At 36.4% G+C, this 19,848-nt stretch overlaps 1 protein-coding gene across 5 annotated transcripts in view; it reads right to left on the bottom strand.

Annotated features, from left to right (window-relative positions):
* Positions 1-1,471: 1,471 nt before the first annotated feature.
* The window catches only part of KRBOX5 (KRAB box domain containing 5), a 39,268-nt gene continuing 20,891 nt past the window's right edge, over positions 1,472-19,848 (bottom strand). For all 5 annotated transcript variants that reach the window (XM_074382071.1, XM_074382072.1, XM_074382074.1 and 2 more), the window contains 4 exons: positions 17,568-17,694; positions 16,970-17,065; positions 11,294-11,428; positions 1,472-10,752 (listed from right to left, as the gene is read on the bottom strand). In XM_074382071.1, the coding sequence (XP_074238172.1) occupies positions 9,488-10,752; positions 11,294-11,428; positions 16,970-17,065; positions 17,568-17,694 (1,623 nt within the window). In that variant the 3' untranslated portion in view covers positions 1,472-9,487. The remainder of the gene's footprint in view (positions 10,753-11,293; positions 11,429-16,969; positions 17,066-17,567; positions 17,695-19,848) is intronic.

Here is a 19,848-nt window from a genome sequence, read left to right as displayed (position 1 = left end):
AGCTAGGTCAGAACCTCCTTTTAATACATTGACCAGTTATGTCATCCTAGATATGTCATTGTGCTTCTCAGGGAATCCATACTCTCCCAACCTGTGCAATGGAGATCATGGTAATTACCCAGTTCTAAGAGAACTCATCAGGAGTTACCTAATTCTAAGGGAACTCATCAGGGGTATGTGAATTAATACAAGGGGTCATGAGTTGGTATCACATGTAGCTAATGTATAAACACAGAGATGGAAAACTTACATGTGGTGGGACAATTCAGACACGCCTGGGGTTTATCAGTTGCATGTTGGGAAAATTGCTTCCCCTCCTAGTCTCATTTTTCAAGATCCAGCATAAGGGAGTTGAAATTAAATAAACTTTTGATATTGTCATTCTGAGGCAATTAACCTTCCAAGGTCTTCTCGTTCTATTTAGAATCAGGTCCATTTGTCTCCCCTTGGCCTCTGTGTTGAGCAGTCTACATGATGGTTCACGAAGATCCCCATTTTCCAGTATTCACACCCTTTGTAACCAGTAAGTGGTTAGTTACTCACCTCTAAGCAAAAGAACATAACTAAAGATATAGAATGCCCCTTCCAAGATTTAATTACTAAAATATTGTCAGTTACCTCTTACTTTCTCTCTCTGGTGCCCTTAATTCCTTCCTTCTTTACCCCACCCCTCGTGGCATATACTTTTCTATGTAGAAGGAAGCTCCAATGATTTGAACTTCTCTACTTACAGGCCTGTGTGACAAAGAATGGAGGGAATACCCTGAACAACAGAAAGGAACCTAGGCCTGATTCCAAACTGAATGATGCCACAACTAATCAGTTTGAGCTCTGGAAACCTATCCTTCCCCAGTTAAGCCATAGTTGAGACCACAGCTCATGAGAAACTTTGAGGTACAAACCTAAACTAGATTTTCTAGGCAGTTGGCATAAAAGACTCAGGAAGTATAATGTAGGTGAATGAAGTTTGGGGACAATCAGTGAATAACCCAAAGCTTCATCTGTTGTAGGACTGAGAATATAACTAAAACTTCATTGAGTCAAAAAAGCTATTCCATCTAAAGGAAAACAGTGAAGCATGCCATTTGACATTGAATTTTATCAATATGACACATTAGCCTACCTCATCTTTTTAATAAACATTTAGAGAGCATAGGAAAATAAATGTGAATAACATACACAAAATAGTTCAGTAAATGAAGAATAGTATGAACAAATAGAAATTAGATGAAGCAGAGTGGTTAGTACTTAGAAGCCCCTACAATGTGCTAGGGATTATTCTAAGCCATTTACACATGGACTTAATTCCTGAAATGTGTATAATACAGAAATTCATGAAAAATAACAAAATGACCCATTTACAATCATATAACATTAAGACCACAATAAAAATAAAATGTTTTGGTGTACAGCAATTAAATGAACATAAACATGCTAAATAAGTTTATTAAAGTTTGATGGGTACATCTGTCACCAGTAAAGAGAAGACATACGTTATATTCCAATACCAGAAGAGAGAGGAAAAAAAAAGGTGAAGTGTATACCTAACAATGTCACGAATTTTATAGCAGAATGTCATGAATTTCTGATAGCAGAAATTCAACAGGTCCCTATTTTCTAGGCAACTAGAATGACACTAGAAATTACAAATTATAACCAACAAGTACTACCTACCCACACACAAATTTCCCTTGTCTCTTTTAATTTATAGAATAAGTGTAAAATCCAAATCGATTCTTTTGTAAATTCAGAAACATGCTGAAAAGGATACAGAGTGATTAAAGCCAAAAGACCTGAATTCAGGTAAATAATATTATCAATAATATTATCAATATTAACTTAATGTTATCGAAAAACAGTAATTCTGTTTTTCGATACAGTCTGGCTGTATCTAGATCAATTCTGTTCATTGGCATGAAGTACATAGTTTCAGAAGTGTGCGAAAAACAAATTTTTAAGTATCAAAAAAAAAAAACAAAACACTACTGTTTAGAATTCCTATTACCACATGGTATATTTGAGAGGAATGTTCTGAATGAAGATATCTCATGAGATATCTCATAAGATGCTGCTGTATGCGGCACGATGTCTACTGATATATTTTACTCATGTACACTTTGGATACTTATGCTTTTAGGAAAAAATGCTATATATTATTAAATATTTTAATATAGGCAACTGAAAAATCCTCAAGAAGTAACAAGAAACTTTAAGTTGCTGAATGGAGTTAAAGGAAAGTATAAGAACTTGACAGGAGCAGAAGTAAATAAAGAGAATGAGCCAGAGACAAACTAGGAAAAAATGCTTCCTTCAGATACTGACTGATCACAAGGATGTCAAATCTGAAATCTGTGTGTATGTTCATCTTGTTCCCAGGGAAAATGGAAGAAACAGTGGAAATCATATGACTACAGACACCTCAGATACGGTATCTCCCAAAAGTGAAAACCAAAGGAAAAACTGAGTGACGTAATATAGAAGAAATATCAGAAGAAAAAATATGCGACAGCTTTGCACATTGGAATAATATTTAAAACGTTTAAATGAATACAATGAAAAGTAGACAATCAATATCTATTTTTGTGGAAAGAACAAGAAACTAAAGTCTAAAAGCCACATTAAAATATAAATAATATAAAATTGAGTTACTAGACAAGGTATAGGGTCACCACTAAATTAAACAGAGACGATAAGAGGATTAGTGAACTAGAATAATGAGCAGAATAAATATATCCAACCACAGCTGAAATAAAATGTCATAACATATGTTAATTTTAATTAAAGACTAGCATGAGGAGCAAAACATGCCTAATTGTTGCACTAGAACAATGAGTATGAATTGGCCACAGCAAATAAAGCCAGTCAGATCCAAGGATTGGATAAACAGAATCTTTCCCTCCTTGGGAGTAGCTAAAAGTGCACATTTCAAAGGGCATGGATAGAGAGGGGAATAAATTGTTCCCCTTCCTGCAATCAGTATCATTATGCCTTTTCTTGCATAACTGCTCCAAGTCCAGTAACTAGTCTATTAAGAGGCTTGGATGGGACTCAGGGTCAACTCTGCCTGACTCCAAACCCGTGAACTCCATGAGCCCTTGAGGTTCTGAAGAGTGCCACTTCTGCAACAGAAGCAGGATTCCTTAGACATTCTCATCCATCTATTACTCTTCACTATTGGGAATAATCTCCTTTGGACAATGCTTCTGACGCAACTTGGAAGGTCTTCAAATAATCTGAGAAAGTGTCTGAGAACTGAGCTTTGGACGTCAAGGCCCAACATTATTCATTTCTTATCAACAGAGAAATCGGAAAACATATAAGAACACACTCCACATCTTTGCAAATTCTCACATTTGCAAATTCTTTTCATTTTAGTATGTTCCAGTTATTTATGCTTTCAACAAAGACTAAATCAAATTACTGAGCCTGAAATAGCCTCTTACTTTAAAGGCAAGTAATATAAAAAACAGATCAGTAGACAGACATTCCCTACTGCTGCAATTTCCAAGACTCCAAATACAGGAGTAGTCATAGGGCAAATACCTGCAGCACACATAGATATCACACACAGCTAACGCATTCCTCACCCTGAAACAGTGGGTCTCACCCCTGACTCCACATTAGAGTCACATGCAGGGGTTTTACAAGTCCTAAAATCTAAATTGCAACAGACCAATAAAATCAAAATCCCTGGAGTAGGATCCAGACATCAGTATTATTTAAAGTTCTCCGGGTGATTACAGAGTGTAGCCAAGCCCCCAAAGTACTGCTTTAAGCCAAATGTTTTTGGTGTACTAGTTGCAAATTGTCTCTTGAATGAATATAAAATGTTTACCCCTGAGCTGCCGCCTTTCAGTCATACCTGTATTAAATCTACTCATCTTTTGCAGGAACTGACCTTTGCTACTCCTTTTGTTCCTGATCAACATGCTCCACGTGTACTGAGTGCAGACTGTGCCCAGGGTCCTGTGCTAGGTGTCCTGGCCTTCAGAGCATCACTGCGGGGAAAAGACTTTGCTGGGAAAAGTTTCATCTCAAAAAATCAAAACCATGCCACTTACCAAATTAAGGCAAAAATGGAAAGACCCAAGAGGTGTCCAAAAGATCAGGACATTGATACTTTAGAATATTCAAACCCATCTGATAATGCCATAAGAGATCGTGTTCCACTTCAGGACAAAAGAAAACACTGACAATATTCTGATAGTGAGCTAGGATTGTTGTGCAAATATGTAATATTTAACTTTTTTATTGCTATACAACATGCATACAGAAACATTCATGTAACAGAGACTTTACATAACTGAGGAGTGGAAGCAGCTTTACTCCTGCCCAGAAAATAACTTTCTCTCTCCCTCCCTGTCCAAAGGTAAACAAGATACTGAGCTAACGTTGTAAATGAATATTGTACATTTATACAAACGCTATTAACACTTAAAAATCAAATGGGATATAGATCTGTTACCCAACTTCAGCTTCTAATCATGTACCACTTCTGCTTCATCTATACTTTAACCCTTTCCCTATCCCCACCTGCTTAACTTTTTAAAGATATTTTTTGTGAAGATGTACGTACATTGCAAGGCATAAACCTTAAATGGAACTTTTAGACAAGTAAATAGACCCATATACACTTCACCCTTTTCAAAGCAATACTTTTATCATCCTCAGAAAATTTACTTGTCTTCTGTCCCAGGTAATTTTTTTTTCTCAAGCAGAGATTATCTCTGTGTTGATTTCTTTCACCATAGGATTATTTTGCCTGAAATATAAAATATACAAATACATAAAGTACAATTTTGTGTCCAACTTTTCTCTCATTGAGCAGGTTTATGAATTTTATCCAGAATGTGTGCTTGTTTTTTTGTATCCTGAGCTGTATTTTGTTCTAAATGCTATAAAATTAGTTCATTTTCTTACTGATGGACATTTCGGTTGTTTCTTGTTTGGGGCTATCATGACTAAAAGATAAATATATTCTTGTGCAAATATATATTTTATATTTGATTCCTTTATTAGCGTTTATGTTACACTTCTTTGCATTTTTTAGTGGTTGCTGCAGGGAATAAAATATGAATCTTTAACATATCGACCAAATCTACCTTTAGAGTTAATACTATACTGTCTTAAATATAAAACATAAAAACTTTGCTACAGAACAGTTCCATTTACCTTCCTATTCCTTGTGTTACAAATTTTACGACTACAAATTATAAATCCTACAATAGTGTTATAATTTGTTTCAAATAGTCACAAGTCTAAGAAATTAAGAAAAAAGGTATTAATATTAGACAGTAGATACTTAAAATATGCAAATACATTCTTTCTTTTTTGATACAGATTTCTGCTCGTGTCACCTGGGCTGTAGTGTAATGGTGCGATCTCAGCTCATGGCAACCTTCACCTCCCAGGTTCAAGCGATTCTCCTGCCTCAGCCTCCCAACTAGCTGGGATTACAGGCACCTGCTGCCACGCCTGGTTAATTTTTGTATTTTTAGTAGAGATGGGTTCTCCCCATGTTGGCCAGGCTGGTCTCAAACTCCTGACCTCAGGTGACCCACCTGCCTCAGCCTTCCAAAATGCTGGGATTACAGGCATGCACCATCGCAACTGGCCCAAATATATTCTTTAGTGTTTAAGTTTTTCCTGAAATGTTTGAATTCCTCAGGGAATCTTGCCTACAGTAATTATTACTGTGATGTTCTAGTGTTGATTTATTTTGCATTATGTAACTACATTGATTTGTATTTTGAATACTTTAAGATTTTCTTCCTTCTTTCCTTATGTATTTAATCTCTTTTATATCAGTAGAGATGTGTGAATATTACTTTATTCTCTGGGCCATAATCCAAAGCTATCATTATTTGTTGCTCATATTGTTACAGTTTGGACCATTGGGAGGTCTTTCAGGTTGACTCCCTTTGACAAGTCCCCATCAATTTTATTTAGCACTTTTTCTTTGTGGCTTTAAAAGATACTCTAGCTCAACTTGTATTTTCCAGTGTCAGCCCTAGAATCATCCATTTTTACATGCAGCCTTGGTTCCTTTTAATGAATGGTGTTTAGAAACCGAGACAGTAGATCTAGGTACATTCATTGATACTGGATGTCACTGCTTCTTGGCACTCAAGAGTTTAGAACTCTTATTTATCTCTGAATATTCTATCTATCATCTATCTATCTATGTATCTATCTATCCATCCATCCATCCATGCATCCAGGTATGTTAGACATGGGTTCATCTATCCATCTTTCTATCTCCCTACCTACCTACCTACCCACCCACCCATCCATCAATCCATCTATTCAGATATATTAAACATGGGTTCATTCTGATGCTTCTAACTTTAGGTTAGGACCCCAAGATTCATTCTAGCATTCACCCTTTAACTTTTGTGAACTACACTGAAAACAGCCTCCATATATTATATAATAATGTAAAATAGTTTCAAAATATCTAATTCATATCCTTGTGGGAAAATAAAATATTACTCAGTATAATACAATGTTTGTGTAGTCTTACAGCATTAAATCAAAATAGTTTTCAAAGTGACTTAGATCTGGAACTTTTATCCCCATCCTCTTCAGAAGGGTTATGTCTACAGGTAGATGACAGATCATTTGTCTCTTTGTTTTTAGACAGAGTCTCATTCTGTCGCTCAGGCTGGAGTGCAGTGGTGCAAACCTGGCTCACTGCAACCTTCATCTCCTGGGTTCAAGCAATTCTCCTGCTTTAGCCTCTTCAGTAGCAGGGATTACAGGTGTGCACCACTACACCCAGCTAATTTTTGTATTTGCAGTAGAGACAAGGTGTCACCATGTTGGCCAGGCTGGTCTCAAACTCCTGACCTCAAATGATCCTCCCACCTCAGCCTTCCAAAGTGCTGGGATTACAGGTGTGAGCCACCATGCCCGGCCAGATGTCAGTTAATTTGTAATACAATGAGATTCATTTGTCATTGTGTGCATTACATATGAATTTCACCAGCATCCTGGTTAATTTTTTTAAATTTGCATTAGGTAAAATTTACTTTGTGGTGTACAGTTCATTGGGTTTTGACAATTGTGTAGTCACATATCTACTTCCACAGTACCAGACTAAACTGTTTAATTATTCTCCAATTTTTTTCTTGTTGTTGCCCTTTGTAATCAATACCTATTTTCCTCCCATTCTTTGGCAACCAATAATAATTTTTCCATCCCTCTAATCTTTTATGCAATGTCATATAATAGAATCATATATATAGCCTTGTTGATCAATAGTCTTAATTTAGAGAAATGTATTTAAGATTCATACATGTAGTAGTGGAGATCAATAGTTTGTTCTTTTTTATTAACAACACAATTCTTTCATATAGACGTATCTCAGTTTATTATCCATTCACCTACTGAGGGACATAATATTTATTTCCAGCATTTTGCAAATATGAATATACTGGCAAATATCCACCAACAGGTGTTAATCACTAGTTTTCAGTTTTGTATAATAAATGCCTAGGGTTGGGATATCTAGTTCAAATAATAAGTTTATGACTAACTTTATTAAAAAAAGGTTAAACTGTTTTCCAAAGTTACTATGTCATTTTGTATTCCTAATTTGAGTTGCTCCAAGTCCTAATGAGCACTTGGTATTCACATAATTCCAATTTTGTTACCATTTTTACAAGTGTGTGATATCTCACTGTGGCTTGATCTCATTTTTTTAAAGAATTCTGCTGAATACAGAATCTTGTATTGATATTAGGTTTTCCTATCTGAACTTAAAAAATGTAATCATCATTTACAATTATTACTTTTTATGATATATTAATATTGCACTTATATCATTTCTCTATTTATGTAATCTGTTGCTTTGTCCTGGTCGTTTTCAAGATTTTTTATTCATCTTTCACACTACTTTTACTGCAACTAAATGGTCAGAATTTTGTATTGTAACTAAGTAGATCAATGTAGAGTTACTAATGTCTTCAGATTAATATCAAAGCACCATTAATTTTGTTTTTGTTTTTGTTTTTGAGATGGAGTCTCACTCCATCACTCAGGCTGGAGTGCAGTGGTGTGATCTTGGTTCACTGCAACTTCTGCTTCCCAAGTTCAAGCAATTCTCCTTCCTCAGCCTCCTCAGTAGCTGGGATTACAGATGTGCACCACCATGCCCAGCTACTTTTTGTATTTTTAGTAGAGAGATGAGGTTTCACCGTGTTGGCTAGGCTGGTCTCGAACTCCCAACATCAGGTAATCTACCCACTCAGCCTCCCAAAATGCTGACATTACTGGCATGAGCCACTGTACCTGGCCAACAATTATAAGAAAATCATATCATTATTCTTACATAAATCATAGGCAAGAAAAAAGGATTTGTGTGGGATGGTCTGAACCCAGAAGACATTAGATTTACGAGGGAAAAATTCAGTGTACAACAGAGAAACTGACTTTGCTTTGAGAATTTGCGAGGTTTCTAGTTTGGTAGTAAATCAACAGTTCTCACATTTCCGGTTGTGATCCATGATTTTCTTTTCCATTTGAAGACAGGTACACACACATGCATTTCTGCCTGTATAACACCTTTTTCTATCTTGATACATCTGTATATTCCATTCAATGCAAGTTAAGGCCAAGAAAAACCTCTACATGTTCAATTGCACTGAAAAAGGGCATATGCAAAGAAAAATATTTAATAAAATTTCATTAACAGTGATTCAGGATTTTAAAAGTATGGATTTTAGGTATACTCCCATATAATCTTTATTATAACTGTCATAGTACACCAGTAGCTACAAAAAGCAGAAATATAATACAGTAACAGAAAAAATACAATATAGTTACTATGAGAATATTATCAATATTATTGGAAGTTTAAGTCCTCTGAAAAATTTATATTAAGTATATTCATGATCTTTCAGATATGAATTTTCACTTTTCTCTGGTATCTGTGAAGACGTTATTTTTAACATGTCAAATAATATTCAAAATTACTACTATATTGTACTACAGAAGTATGTCAGTATTTTAAATAACTGATCAGTTTTTTTCTACTTAAGGAACAACTGATGTAATAAATAATTTCAGAATATTCCACTTAATAATGCCCTAAATACATACTTATGCTTACACACATTACTGTTTTATAATTCAAACACAAAGAGCATCTTTCTTTAGATTTTCTTCATGCATTTTACATCTGCCATTAAACTTCCATGAAAATAAATTGATGCTAATGATGTTCACCTATCATAGAAGGACTTCTCATAGCTCTGATGCAGAAAAAAATAGACTATATGTTTTTATATAAACGCTAGACCTTAAGGTATAACACCTAATTTGAGAATTGAATTATTGTTTGCTTTAAACAAATCTCAAATGTTTTCAATACAAATAATGTGCTGACTGCATAATAATTTAATCTGTAAAGTCTGTTTTCCTATAAACTCTATGGTGATTCTTAAGTTCTCAATTTTAGATAAAACTCTTTCCACATTTATTACAACTACAGAGGTTCTCTAGTATGAATTCTCTTATGTCGAGTAAGAGTTGAACATCGATTAAATAATTTGCCACATTTTTTACACTGGTAAGGTTTCTCTCCAGTATGAATCATCTGATGTCGTCTAAGGTTTGAAGACCGGTTAAAGGAGATGCCACAATCCTTACATATATATGGTTTCATTCCAGTATGAATTATCTGATGCGCAACAAGACGTGAGGAACGAGAGAAAGATTTGCTACATGCTTTACATTTGTAAAGTTTTACTCCAGTATGAATTCTCTGATGTTTAGTAAGTGATGAACTACAGTTAAAGGCTTTGCCACATTCTTTACATATGTAGGGTTTCTCTCCAGTGTGAATTCTTTGATGTTGAGTAAGGCGTGAACTGCAATTAAAGGCTTTGCCACATTCCTTGCATTTATATGGTTTTTCTCCAGTATGGATTCTCTGGTGGACAATAAGACTTGAGGAACGGGAAAAAGATTTGCTACATGATTTACATGTGTAAAGTTTTTCTCCGGTATGAATTCTCTGATGTTTAGTTAGATACGACCTACAGTTAAAGGCTTTGCTGCATTCTTTACATTTGTAGGGTTTCTCTCCAGTATGAATTCTCTTGTGTTGAGCAAGGGCTGAAGACTCTTTAAATGATTTACCACATTCTTTACATTTGTAAGGTTTCTCTCCAGTATGAATTCTCTGATGCACAAGAAGATTTGAAGAATGAGTAAAACATTTGCTACATGCTTTACATTTGTAAAGTTTTTCTCCCGTGTGAATTCGCTGATGTCTCGTAAAATAAGAACTAGAATTGAAGGCTTTGCCACATTCCTTACATTTGTAGGGTTTCTCTCCAGTATGAATTCTTTGATGTTGAGTAAGGTGTGAACTATGGTTAAAGGCTTTGCTACATTCTTTACATTTGTAAGGTTTCTCTTCATCATGGATTATCTTGTGTTTTCTTAGACTTGAGAATTTACTAAGAATTTTCTCACCATTATTATATTTGTGTGACTTTTCTCCAGTGTGGATTCTCTGAGGCTGAGTATCTTTTGATGACTGGATAAAAGTTTCTACACACTTTTTACATTTGGCAGACTTCTCCTGAACATGGATACTCTGATGAATATGGTTGGTATATTCATGAAAGACTTTCTCACATTTTTCACATTTGTAATGGTTCTGTAGGAAATGAGTTTTCTGATGTCTTCTAGGGCTTATGCCTCGGCTTACTGTTGTATCAGATTTATTGTACTGATTATTCTCTGCAATACAAATATTCTGGTAATTATTCATGGTAGAGTCCTGTTTAAAGGCTAAGTTTTATTATATGTGTGATTTTTTCCCAAATTATCTATTCCCTGACATTGATTAAGCAATGATGAATGAATGAAGACCTTCCTATATTGATCACAGGCAGAACAAGGTGTTATTTGTTGGTGAAACAAACTTTTAACAAAGGACCCATCAAATTGATTGTATTTAGAAATCACCTCTTCATTTTTAAATCTCTCCTTTTCAAAAATATTTGACTGATAATTTACTCCGGTTCTATATTTTAATTGATTCACATGATTATTTGAAACATGGACTAAGTCACTATTCAGATTTCCTTTCAAAGAAAAGGTATGTTTCAAAAATTGATGTTGAGATTTAGTTACAGAAACACATGGTTTAGAAAAAACAACTGACATAGATTGAGTTTTTTCACGTTTTTGACCTCTTGTACACTGATGTTTTTGTTATAGGTAGTTGTCCTACATTTTGTATGTCCATTATAACAGCCGTTGTGACCTTCACACTTACCGTCACTTTCACACTCTTTCCTTAAGTGTAAATTCTGAAGGCCACAGCTCCCATATCCATCTAACATCACTTTTTGGAAAGATGCTTCTATGTGCTTCTTTCTCAAGAAGTCTTGAGTATCACGAGAAAACACATCTGAAAGATACCAAAAGTTTTGAAAATTCCAACATCTAAATTTAGGTGAAAATCCTTTATAAATCTAATATACAAAATTATACCAAGTTGAGAACACCATGATAGTTGAATCAAAAACTTGAGGTCCCTTTGTTTTCTCAGTTGATATGTTAACTTAAATACAACAGAGTAACTAAAGCCAGTTGAGTTTGCAGCACCTAGGTAAACTCAAAGCCAAGAATGGTCACACTTAGAAGAAAGAAACTTTGTTGTATTTGTGCACCATAGCACAATGCAGTTATACAAAAACTTTCATATTCTGTTTTACCCTCAGGGAAAAAAAAAGAAAAAGGAGTGAAACATATGCCCAAAGTTCTGGGTTGTTCTGGGGCTGTCTAAAGACTGGTCATTGCTTCCTTTAATATGTGATGCTGAAGAAAATGGTGATAAACTTGAAATGACATGTCAGGTCAACAGAGAACAAAGACGAATGCTTATTACAACAACAGAGAGACACTCACCAAAGGGAGAGATTAAAGGCTCTTAAGAGAAAAAATGCAAATCTTTTTAATAGGAAAATACACACACGTAGTCCAGAAAAGACACATCCTGACAACAGTTCGAAAAATCTCCCAGAATGACTAGAATGCCTAATGGGTATCAGTTTTCCAATATACAAATTCATTCCATAAAAGATGGAATAGGTAGCTCTCTTAATTGATCAAAATGCCAATAAAACCACAAGGCATCAAAGTAACCAAAAACAAGGCCCAATCAAAGGACCAATATTAAAGTGAATCTAAAGAAGCAGAAATCTATTAACTAACATATTAATATGCAAGTGAAGCTAGAGAAATAGAAATCTATTAACTAATTACAAAATAATTTAAAGTATCTTTGTCTTACAGACAAGGTCTTGCACTGTCACCAGGCCAGAGTGCAATCATAGCTCACTGGAACCTTGAATTCCTGGCCTAAAGCAGTCATCTCACCTCACTTCCCCAAGTGGCTAGGACTACAGGAGGGCACCATCACATCAGAATAACGTTTTTAACTATTTTTCAGACAGGATCTTGCTAAGTCACCCAGGCTGGTCAAGGATTCCTGGTCCCAAGGAATCCTACAGCTTCAGACTCTCAATATGCTGGGATAACACCAGCAACTGCACCTGGCATTCTCTCTCATTTAAAAAATGAGGACATTAAGACAAAAACCATACAAAATGACAAGGATATACTACATACTGATAAAGGGTTCAATTTAACAAGAATACTTAAATATGCTAAACACCTATCCACAAAACTTGGGAGCACCAAGATTCATAAAACAAGTACTTCTAGACCTGAGAAAAAAATTAGCGATATAATAACAGTGGGGTACTTCAACACCCCATGGACATCACTACATCATTGAGGTTGAAAATGAACAAAGAAATTTTGGACATCAATTCCACATGGCCAACTAGACCTAATAGGCATCTACAGAATAGACCAATTAGACCTAACAGACATCTACAGAACTCCACCACCCACCAACCACAGACCACACACATCTTTCATATGCACATAATGTTGAAAAGCTAGAGGAAATTGATAAATTCCTAGAAACACACAATCTCCAAAGATTGAATAAGGAAGAAACTGAAACCCTGAACAAACCAGTATCAAGTTCTGATATTGAATCAGTAATAAAAAACCTACCAACCATAAAAAAGCCCTGGACAAGATGGATTCACAGCTGAATTATACCAGAAGTATAAGGAAGAGCTAATATCAATTCTACTGAAACAATTCCAAAAAAATAAGGAAAGGGGAATCCTCTCCTCTCATCCTTGAGGCCAATATCATTCTGTTACCAAAATCTGGCAAAGACACAATGAACAAAGAAAACTACAGGACAATATCTCTGATGAACATGGACACAAAAATCCTCAACAAAATAACAGCAAACAAAATCCAGCAGCACACCCAAAGTTAATTTACCACAATCAACTAGGCTTTATTCTTGGAAAGTAATGATGCCCTAATGTATGGAAATCAATAAATGCAATTCACCACATAGAATTAATACTTAAAAAGCTCGACACAGTGGCTCACACCTGTAATCTCAGCACTTTGGAAGGCCAAGGTGGGCAGATCACCTGAGGCCAGGAGTTTGAGACCAGCTTGGCCAACGTGGTGAAACCCTGTCTCTACCAAAAATACAAAAATTAACTGGGTGTTGGTGGCATATGCCTCTAGTCACAGGTACTCAAGAGGCTTAGGCATGAGAATCTCTTGAACCCGGGAGGCGGAGGTTGCAGTGAGCACTCCAGCCTAGGGGACAGAGTGGGGTTTTCACCATGTTGGCCAGGCTGGTCTTGAACTCCTGGCCTCAAGTGATCCACCTGCTTTGGTCTTCCAGAGTGCTGGGGTTACAGGTATGAGTCACTGCATCTGGCCTTCAAAGTTCTATAAAACCACAAAAGACTCCAAATAGCCAACACAATCATAAGAAAGAAGAATAAAGCTGAAGGCGTCACACGTCTTCATTCCAAACTATTACAAAGCTATACTAACCATGACTATTACACTGACCTAAAAAGACACATAGACCAATGGGACAGAATAAGGAAACCAAAAATAAACCCATGTGTATACACTTAGCAATCTTTGACAAGGGCACCAAGATACACAAAGGGAAAAGTACAGTCTCTTCAATAAATGATGCTGGAAAAGGTGAATATTTATTCATGAGCAAAAAGATGAAACTGAACATTTATGCCATATATAAAAATGAACTGAAAAAGAATTAACATTTCAATGTAAAACCAGAATCTGTATAATTTTTAGAAGAAACATAGGGAACAAGCTCTTTGACATCAGACTTGGTATTGATTTTTTAAATTTCACACCAGAAAAGCACAATCAACAAAATCAAAAAACAAAAACAAGTGGGACTCTATCAAACTAAAAGTGTCTGCACAGCAAAGGAAACAAAGAACAACATGAAAAAGCAACCTAAGGACCGGCCTAAGGACTGGGAGAAACTCTAATCAGAGTTTCATATCCAAAATACGTAAGAATCTCACACAACTCAATTGCCAAAAAAAGTCAATCTGACTTAAAAATATGCAAAGGACCTGATTAGAAATTTTTCCAAGGATGACATACAAGTGACAAACAGGTTTAAGAAAGGTGCTCAACATAATTAATCATCAGGGAAATGCACATCAAACCTCAATGAGACATCACCTCACATTTACAGAGAGATACCACAATGAGATATCACCTCATGAGATATCACCTCATACTGTTAGAATGGCTATGATCAAAGACACAAGAGATCACAAATGTCGGTGACTGTGGAGAAAAGGAAACCTGATACACTGTTGTGGAAATGTAAATTGATCCAGCCATTATGGGAAAAAGGATGGAAGCTCCTCAAAAAATTAAAAATAGAAGTACCATATGAACCTTCAATCACATTTCTAAGTATATACCTAAAAGAAACACAATCTGGCAGGCGCAGTAGCTCATGCCTATAATCCCAGCACTTTGGGAGGCCAAGGCAGGCAGATCACTTGAGGCCAGGAGTTTGAGATCAGCCTGGCCAACATGGGGAAACTCCGTCTCTACTAAAAATAGAAAAAAATTGCCGGGCGCGGTGGCTCACGCCTGTAATCCCAGCACTTTGGGAGGCCGAGGCGGGTGGATCACGAGGTCAAGAGATCGAGACCATCCTGGTCAACATGGTGAAACCCCATCTCTACTAAAAATACTAAAAATTAGCTGGGCGTGGTGGCCCGTGCCTGTAATCCCAGCTACTCAGGAGGCTGAGGCAGGAGAATTGCCTGAACCCGGAAGGCGGAGGTTGCGGTGAGCCGAGATCGCGCCATTGCACTCCAGCCTGGGCAACAAGAGCGAAACTCTGTCTCAAAAAAAAAAAAAAAAAAAAAAAAAAAAATAGAAAAAAATTACCCAGGCGAGGTGACACACGCATGATCCCAGTTACTCAGGAGGCTGAGGCACCAAAATCGCTTGAACCCGGGAAGCAGAGGTTATAATAAGCCAAGATGGCACCACTGCACTCCAGCCTGGGCAACAAAGTGAGACTCCATCTCAAAAATAAATAAAATCGGTATGTTAAGGAGATATCTGTAACCCTATGTTGATAGCTGATTACTCAAAATATATAGTGGAATGTTATTCAGCATAATGAAGAAGGTAATCCTGCCATTTCTGACAACAAGGATGAATGAACCAGGTGGACATTATGGTAAATGAGTAAGATAAAGAAACACAAATACTGTATAACATCAGTTATTTGTGGAATCTTAAAAAGTTGAACTCATAGTAGCAAAATGTAGAACAATAGGTCCCTATAGCTGAGAGGTGGTAAAAATAGGGATACTCTGGTCAAAGAGTACAAACTTTCATTTAAAAGATAAACAAATTCTGGGGATCTGATGTATAGCACTGTGAATACAGTTTACAATACTCTTGTATACTTGAGATTTGCTAACACAGTAGATTTTAAATGTCCTCTCCACAAAAACCTGGCAACTATATGAGATGATTAATGCCTTAATTAATTCCATTGTATTAATCATTATACAACATGTACATATATAAAATCAAATTATCAGGATGTAGCCCTTAAATATATATAATTTACAAGTGTGGGGAAAAAAATCCATATGAAAGAAGGAAGCAAAAGAAAAAAGAAAAGAAAAAGAAAGAAAATGAACATAAAGAATATATTATCACCAACCTTCACACTTAACTAGACAAAACTATAAAATACTATTAACTTATAAGGTTAAGAGTTGAGAGGTTACTATATACTGGGCAACGTTCCAAGCTCCCCAAAGACATTCATTTAGTTAAGAATTCTACATAATAAGTAACATATTAAATGATTTTATATCTGTGGAATTTGTGCAAGTAGAGCTTATATTTCTAATCTGAGTCTAGGCTAGGAAAGATGAAAAGTTGAAGTGAAATACATGATCAGTTTTTTTTTATATTTAGGAAGATGCTTCGTGCTCTAATGAAATTACTGAGTCTCAATTTTTGTAGGATCATCTTGGAAACCACTGTAGGATTAGAAATTCAAATATCAGAAAATACGTGACATCTGTCCACAGAATGCCTGGAACTTCTTAAAAAAAAAAAAAAATCCCACTGTCCATCACTGCCCTCACACACTTCTGACATGAGGCAAGGCAAAAACAGAACTTTAAAAGTGGTTTCACATAGAGGCAGAAATATGTACAGACTTTCCCAGAGCCCCCAAATCAATGGAAGAGCAGTCAGGTTACACAGGCCCTCACAGGCCAAGGGAAGCACTTTGGCTGTCACTGTGAAATTTGATGGTGGATTACAGAAGGTGAAGGAAAATCATTAGATAATTTCAGAGCATGAGACAGAAGATGTCCCTCTGTGACAGCAAGAGAAATAAACTCAGGCATCTAAAAAATCACTTCCACTGGAGAACTTCCCAATCCACACGTCAATGTCTGGTTCTTTCCTGACCTCTGGACCTCTCACCCATGTCATCTATTCATTCACTCCCGCCTACCTGGCTGGCTGGCTACTGTCTCCGCACTCTTCACATTCCAGGGCTCTTTCCTTTGCTCCAAAAAGGTGATCAGGTCCGGCTTAGAGACAGTAAGACCTGTTTTATTAGAAAAAGTCACATGACTCTTTATTAGACTCTTTATTAGAAAAAGTCACATGCTGGGAGTTCTTTAATTGCCAACTCAGTAGGGTACTCAATAAAGAGGGAACATTATAGAGGATTCTAGAAAATTACTTCCCCAAATACTGTTTCCTGTCAGCTTCTTTAAAATATTCAGGAAGCATTTTCAATATGGGAATCCTGAGCTTCACTTCCAAGTATGACTGAATCAAAAATAAGGAGAAGGAACTGGATTTTAAATTGTAGGCAATTAGAGTTTACACGACTCAATTTCTAGAATCACCACTAAACTAGAGTGAAGTTTGTACATCACCTCAAGAAAGAAGGCAAATGCCAAGATCAAACATTAGGAAATTTTTTTCTCCAACAAACCCATAATTTTTTTTTCCTTAAGCTCCCAAGAGACATTCTACAAAAGGAAAGAAATAAAACCCTTAGTTATTAGATATTAGATATTACAAAGACAAGTGATCCTCACCCAGACAAACCAGGTTTCTGTAGTTCTCTAACATCACATCCCCATATAAATTCTTCTGATTTGAGTCCAAGTGTTCCCACTCCTCCAGAGAGAATTCTATGGCCACATCCCTGAATGTCAACAGTCCCTGAAATAAAAATAAATAATACACTGACCCAAGAGGAAATAAGAGAATTAAGAGAACTGACTCTGATTTATATGAGTGACCTGAAATAATAAGATACTTTTAAACACAGTAATATTTTCTAATGTATTCTCTAACTCTGTGGAAAGAGAATGACATGAGATCCACAAAACCAATGTAGATACTATGCCTATATGGAATATAAAATATAAAACTAAGGCATCAGGGCTGGGCATGGTGGCTCATGCCTATAATCCCAGCACTATGCGATGTCAAGGTGGGTGGATCACCTGACATCAGGAGTTTGAGACCAGCCTGGCCAACGTGATGAAACCCTGTCTCTACTAAAAATACAAAAAATTAGCCAGACATGACGGCGGGCTCCTATAATCCAAGCTATTCAGAAGGCTGAGGCAGAAGAATCACTTAAACCCAGAGGTGGAGGTTGCAATGAGCCAAGATCGCATCATTGCACTCCAGCCTGGGCAACAAGAGCAAAACTCCGTCTCAAAAAACAAAAACAAACAAACAAAAGAACCAAAAAACTAAGGGCTCAACACAGGAATATACATTTTTGAGAGCTTTATTTACATCATCCACAATCAGTTGTGTGTAATCTTCAGGTGGAAAAGTCATGTAGGCATACTTCTCAAAGTCTATTGTATTCAAAAATAAACTGGAGAACTTGGTCAAATGCAGACTCTGATTCAGAAGATCTGGGGTTGGGACTGAGTTTCTGCATTTTTTTTTCTTTTTTTTTTCCTTTTTATTGCATTTTAGGCTTGGGGGTACATGTGAAGAACATGCAAGATTGTTGCATAGGTGCACACATGGCAGTGTGATTTGCTGCCTTCCTCCCCATCACCTATATCTGGCATTTCTCCCCATGCTATCTCTCCCCAACTCCCCACCCCCTGCTGTCCCTCCCCTATTTCCCCTTGACAGACCCCAGTGTGTGATGCTCCCCTCCCTGTGTCCATGTGTTCTCATTGTTCAACACCCGCCTATGAGTGAGAATATGTGGTGTTTGGTTTTCTGCTCTTGTGTCAGTTTGCCAAGAATGATGGTTTCCAGGTTCACCCATGATCCTACAAAGGACACAAACTCATCGTTTTTGATGGCTGCATAGTATTCCATGGTGTATATGTGCCACAATTTCCCTGTCCTGTCTATCATCAATGGGCATTTGGGTTGGTTCCAGGTCTTTGCTATTGTAAACAGTGCTGCAGTGAACAGTGAACATTCGTGTGCATGTGCCCTTACAGTAGAATGATTTATAATCTTTGGATACATACCCAGTAATGGGATTGCTGGGTCAAATGGAATTTCTATTTCTAGGTCCTTGAGGAATCACCACACTGTCTTCCACAATGGTTGAACTAATTTACACTCCTACCAACGTGTAAAAGTGTTCCTATTTCTCCACATCCTCTCCAGCATCTGCTGTCTCCAGATTTTTTAATGATCATCATTCTAACTAGCATGAGATGGTATCTCAATGCAGTTTTGATTTGCATTTCTCTAATGACCAGAGTTTCTGCATTTTTAACAAGCTCACCAGTGATACCAATGCCTCAGGTCCAGAGGCCACACTTTTGAATAGCAGAGAGGTAGAACACTGAGGAAACAATTCAGGGATGTTGTGGAATTGAGAGTTTTATGAAATTTACAGGATGTAACATAATAGCAGGAGTAGTAGAATCTTTCTTGAACATTTACTATATACTAGATGTCATCCTAGCAGTTTTTCATGTATTGATAAAGCCATAAAAGTAATCTATGTGAGAAATAATAGTCTTCTTCCTCTTACATAAAAATATCTTGCCAACCCTCCCTGACTCAAGCCTGAAAAAAACTTTTTTGCCAAATAGCTAGTACATAGTAGAACTTGTATTTTACCCCAGTATCTAACTTAGCATTCATTTTAAAGGGACATGCAGGTCAACGTGCAGAGACAACCATAAAAGCATGTTCAGAGCAGGTGTCATAACAGAGAAGAATGATGAGAGCAGGAAGGCAGCAACACAAACTGATCAAATGCTGCTGACGTCATACGCACACACGTACACAGAAACGGTAACTATACATACCTGATAAGTGACAGGACATTTCTTAATAAAATTAGGTAATATTTTAAATCGTGTTAAAAATATAAAA

Source organism: Saimiri boliviensis, chromosome 12 (genome assembly GCF_048565385.1).
Source record: "Saimiri boliviensis isolate mSaiBol1 chromosome 12, mSaiBol1.pri, whole genome shotgun sequence".
NCBI lineage: Eukaryota > Metazoa > Chordata > Mammalia > Primates > Cebidae > Saimiri > Saimiri boliviensis.
The sequence above is the reverse complement of the archived record's forward strand: the minus strand, read 5'-3'. Positions and strand labels throughout refer to the sequence as shown.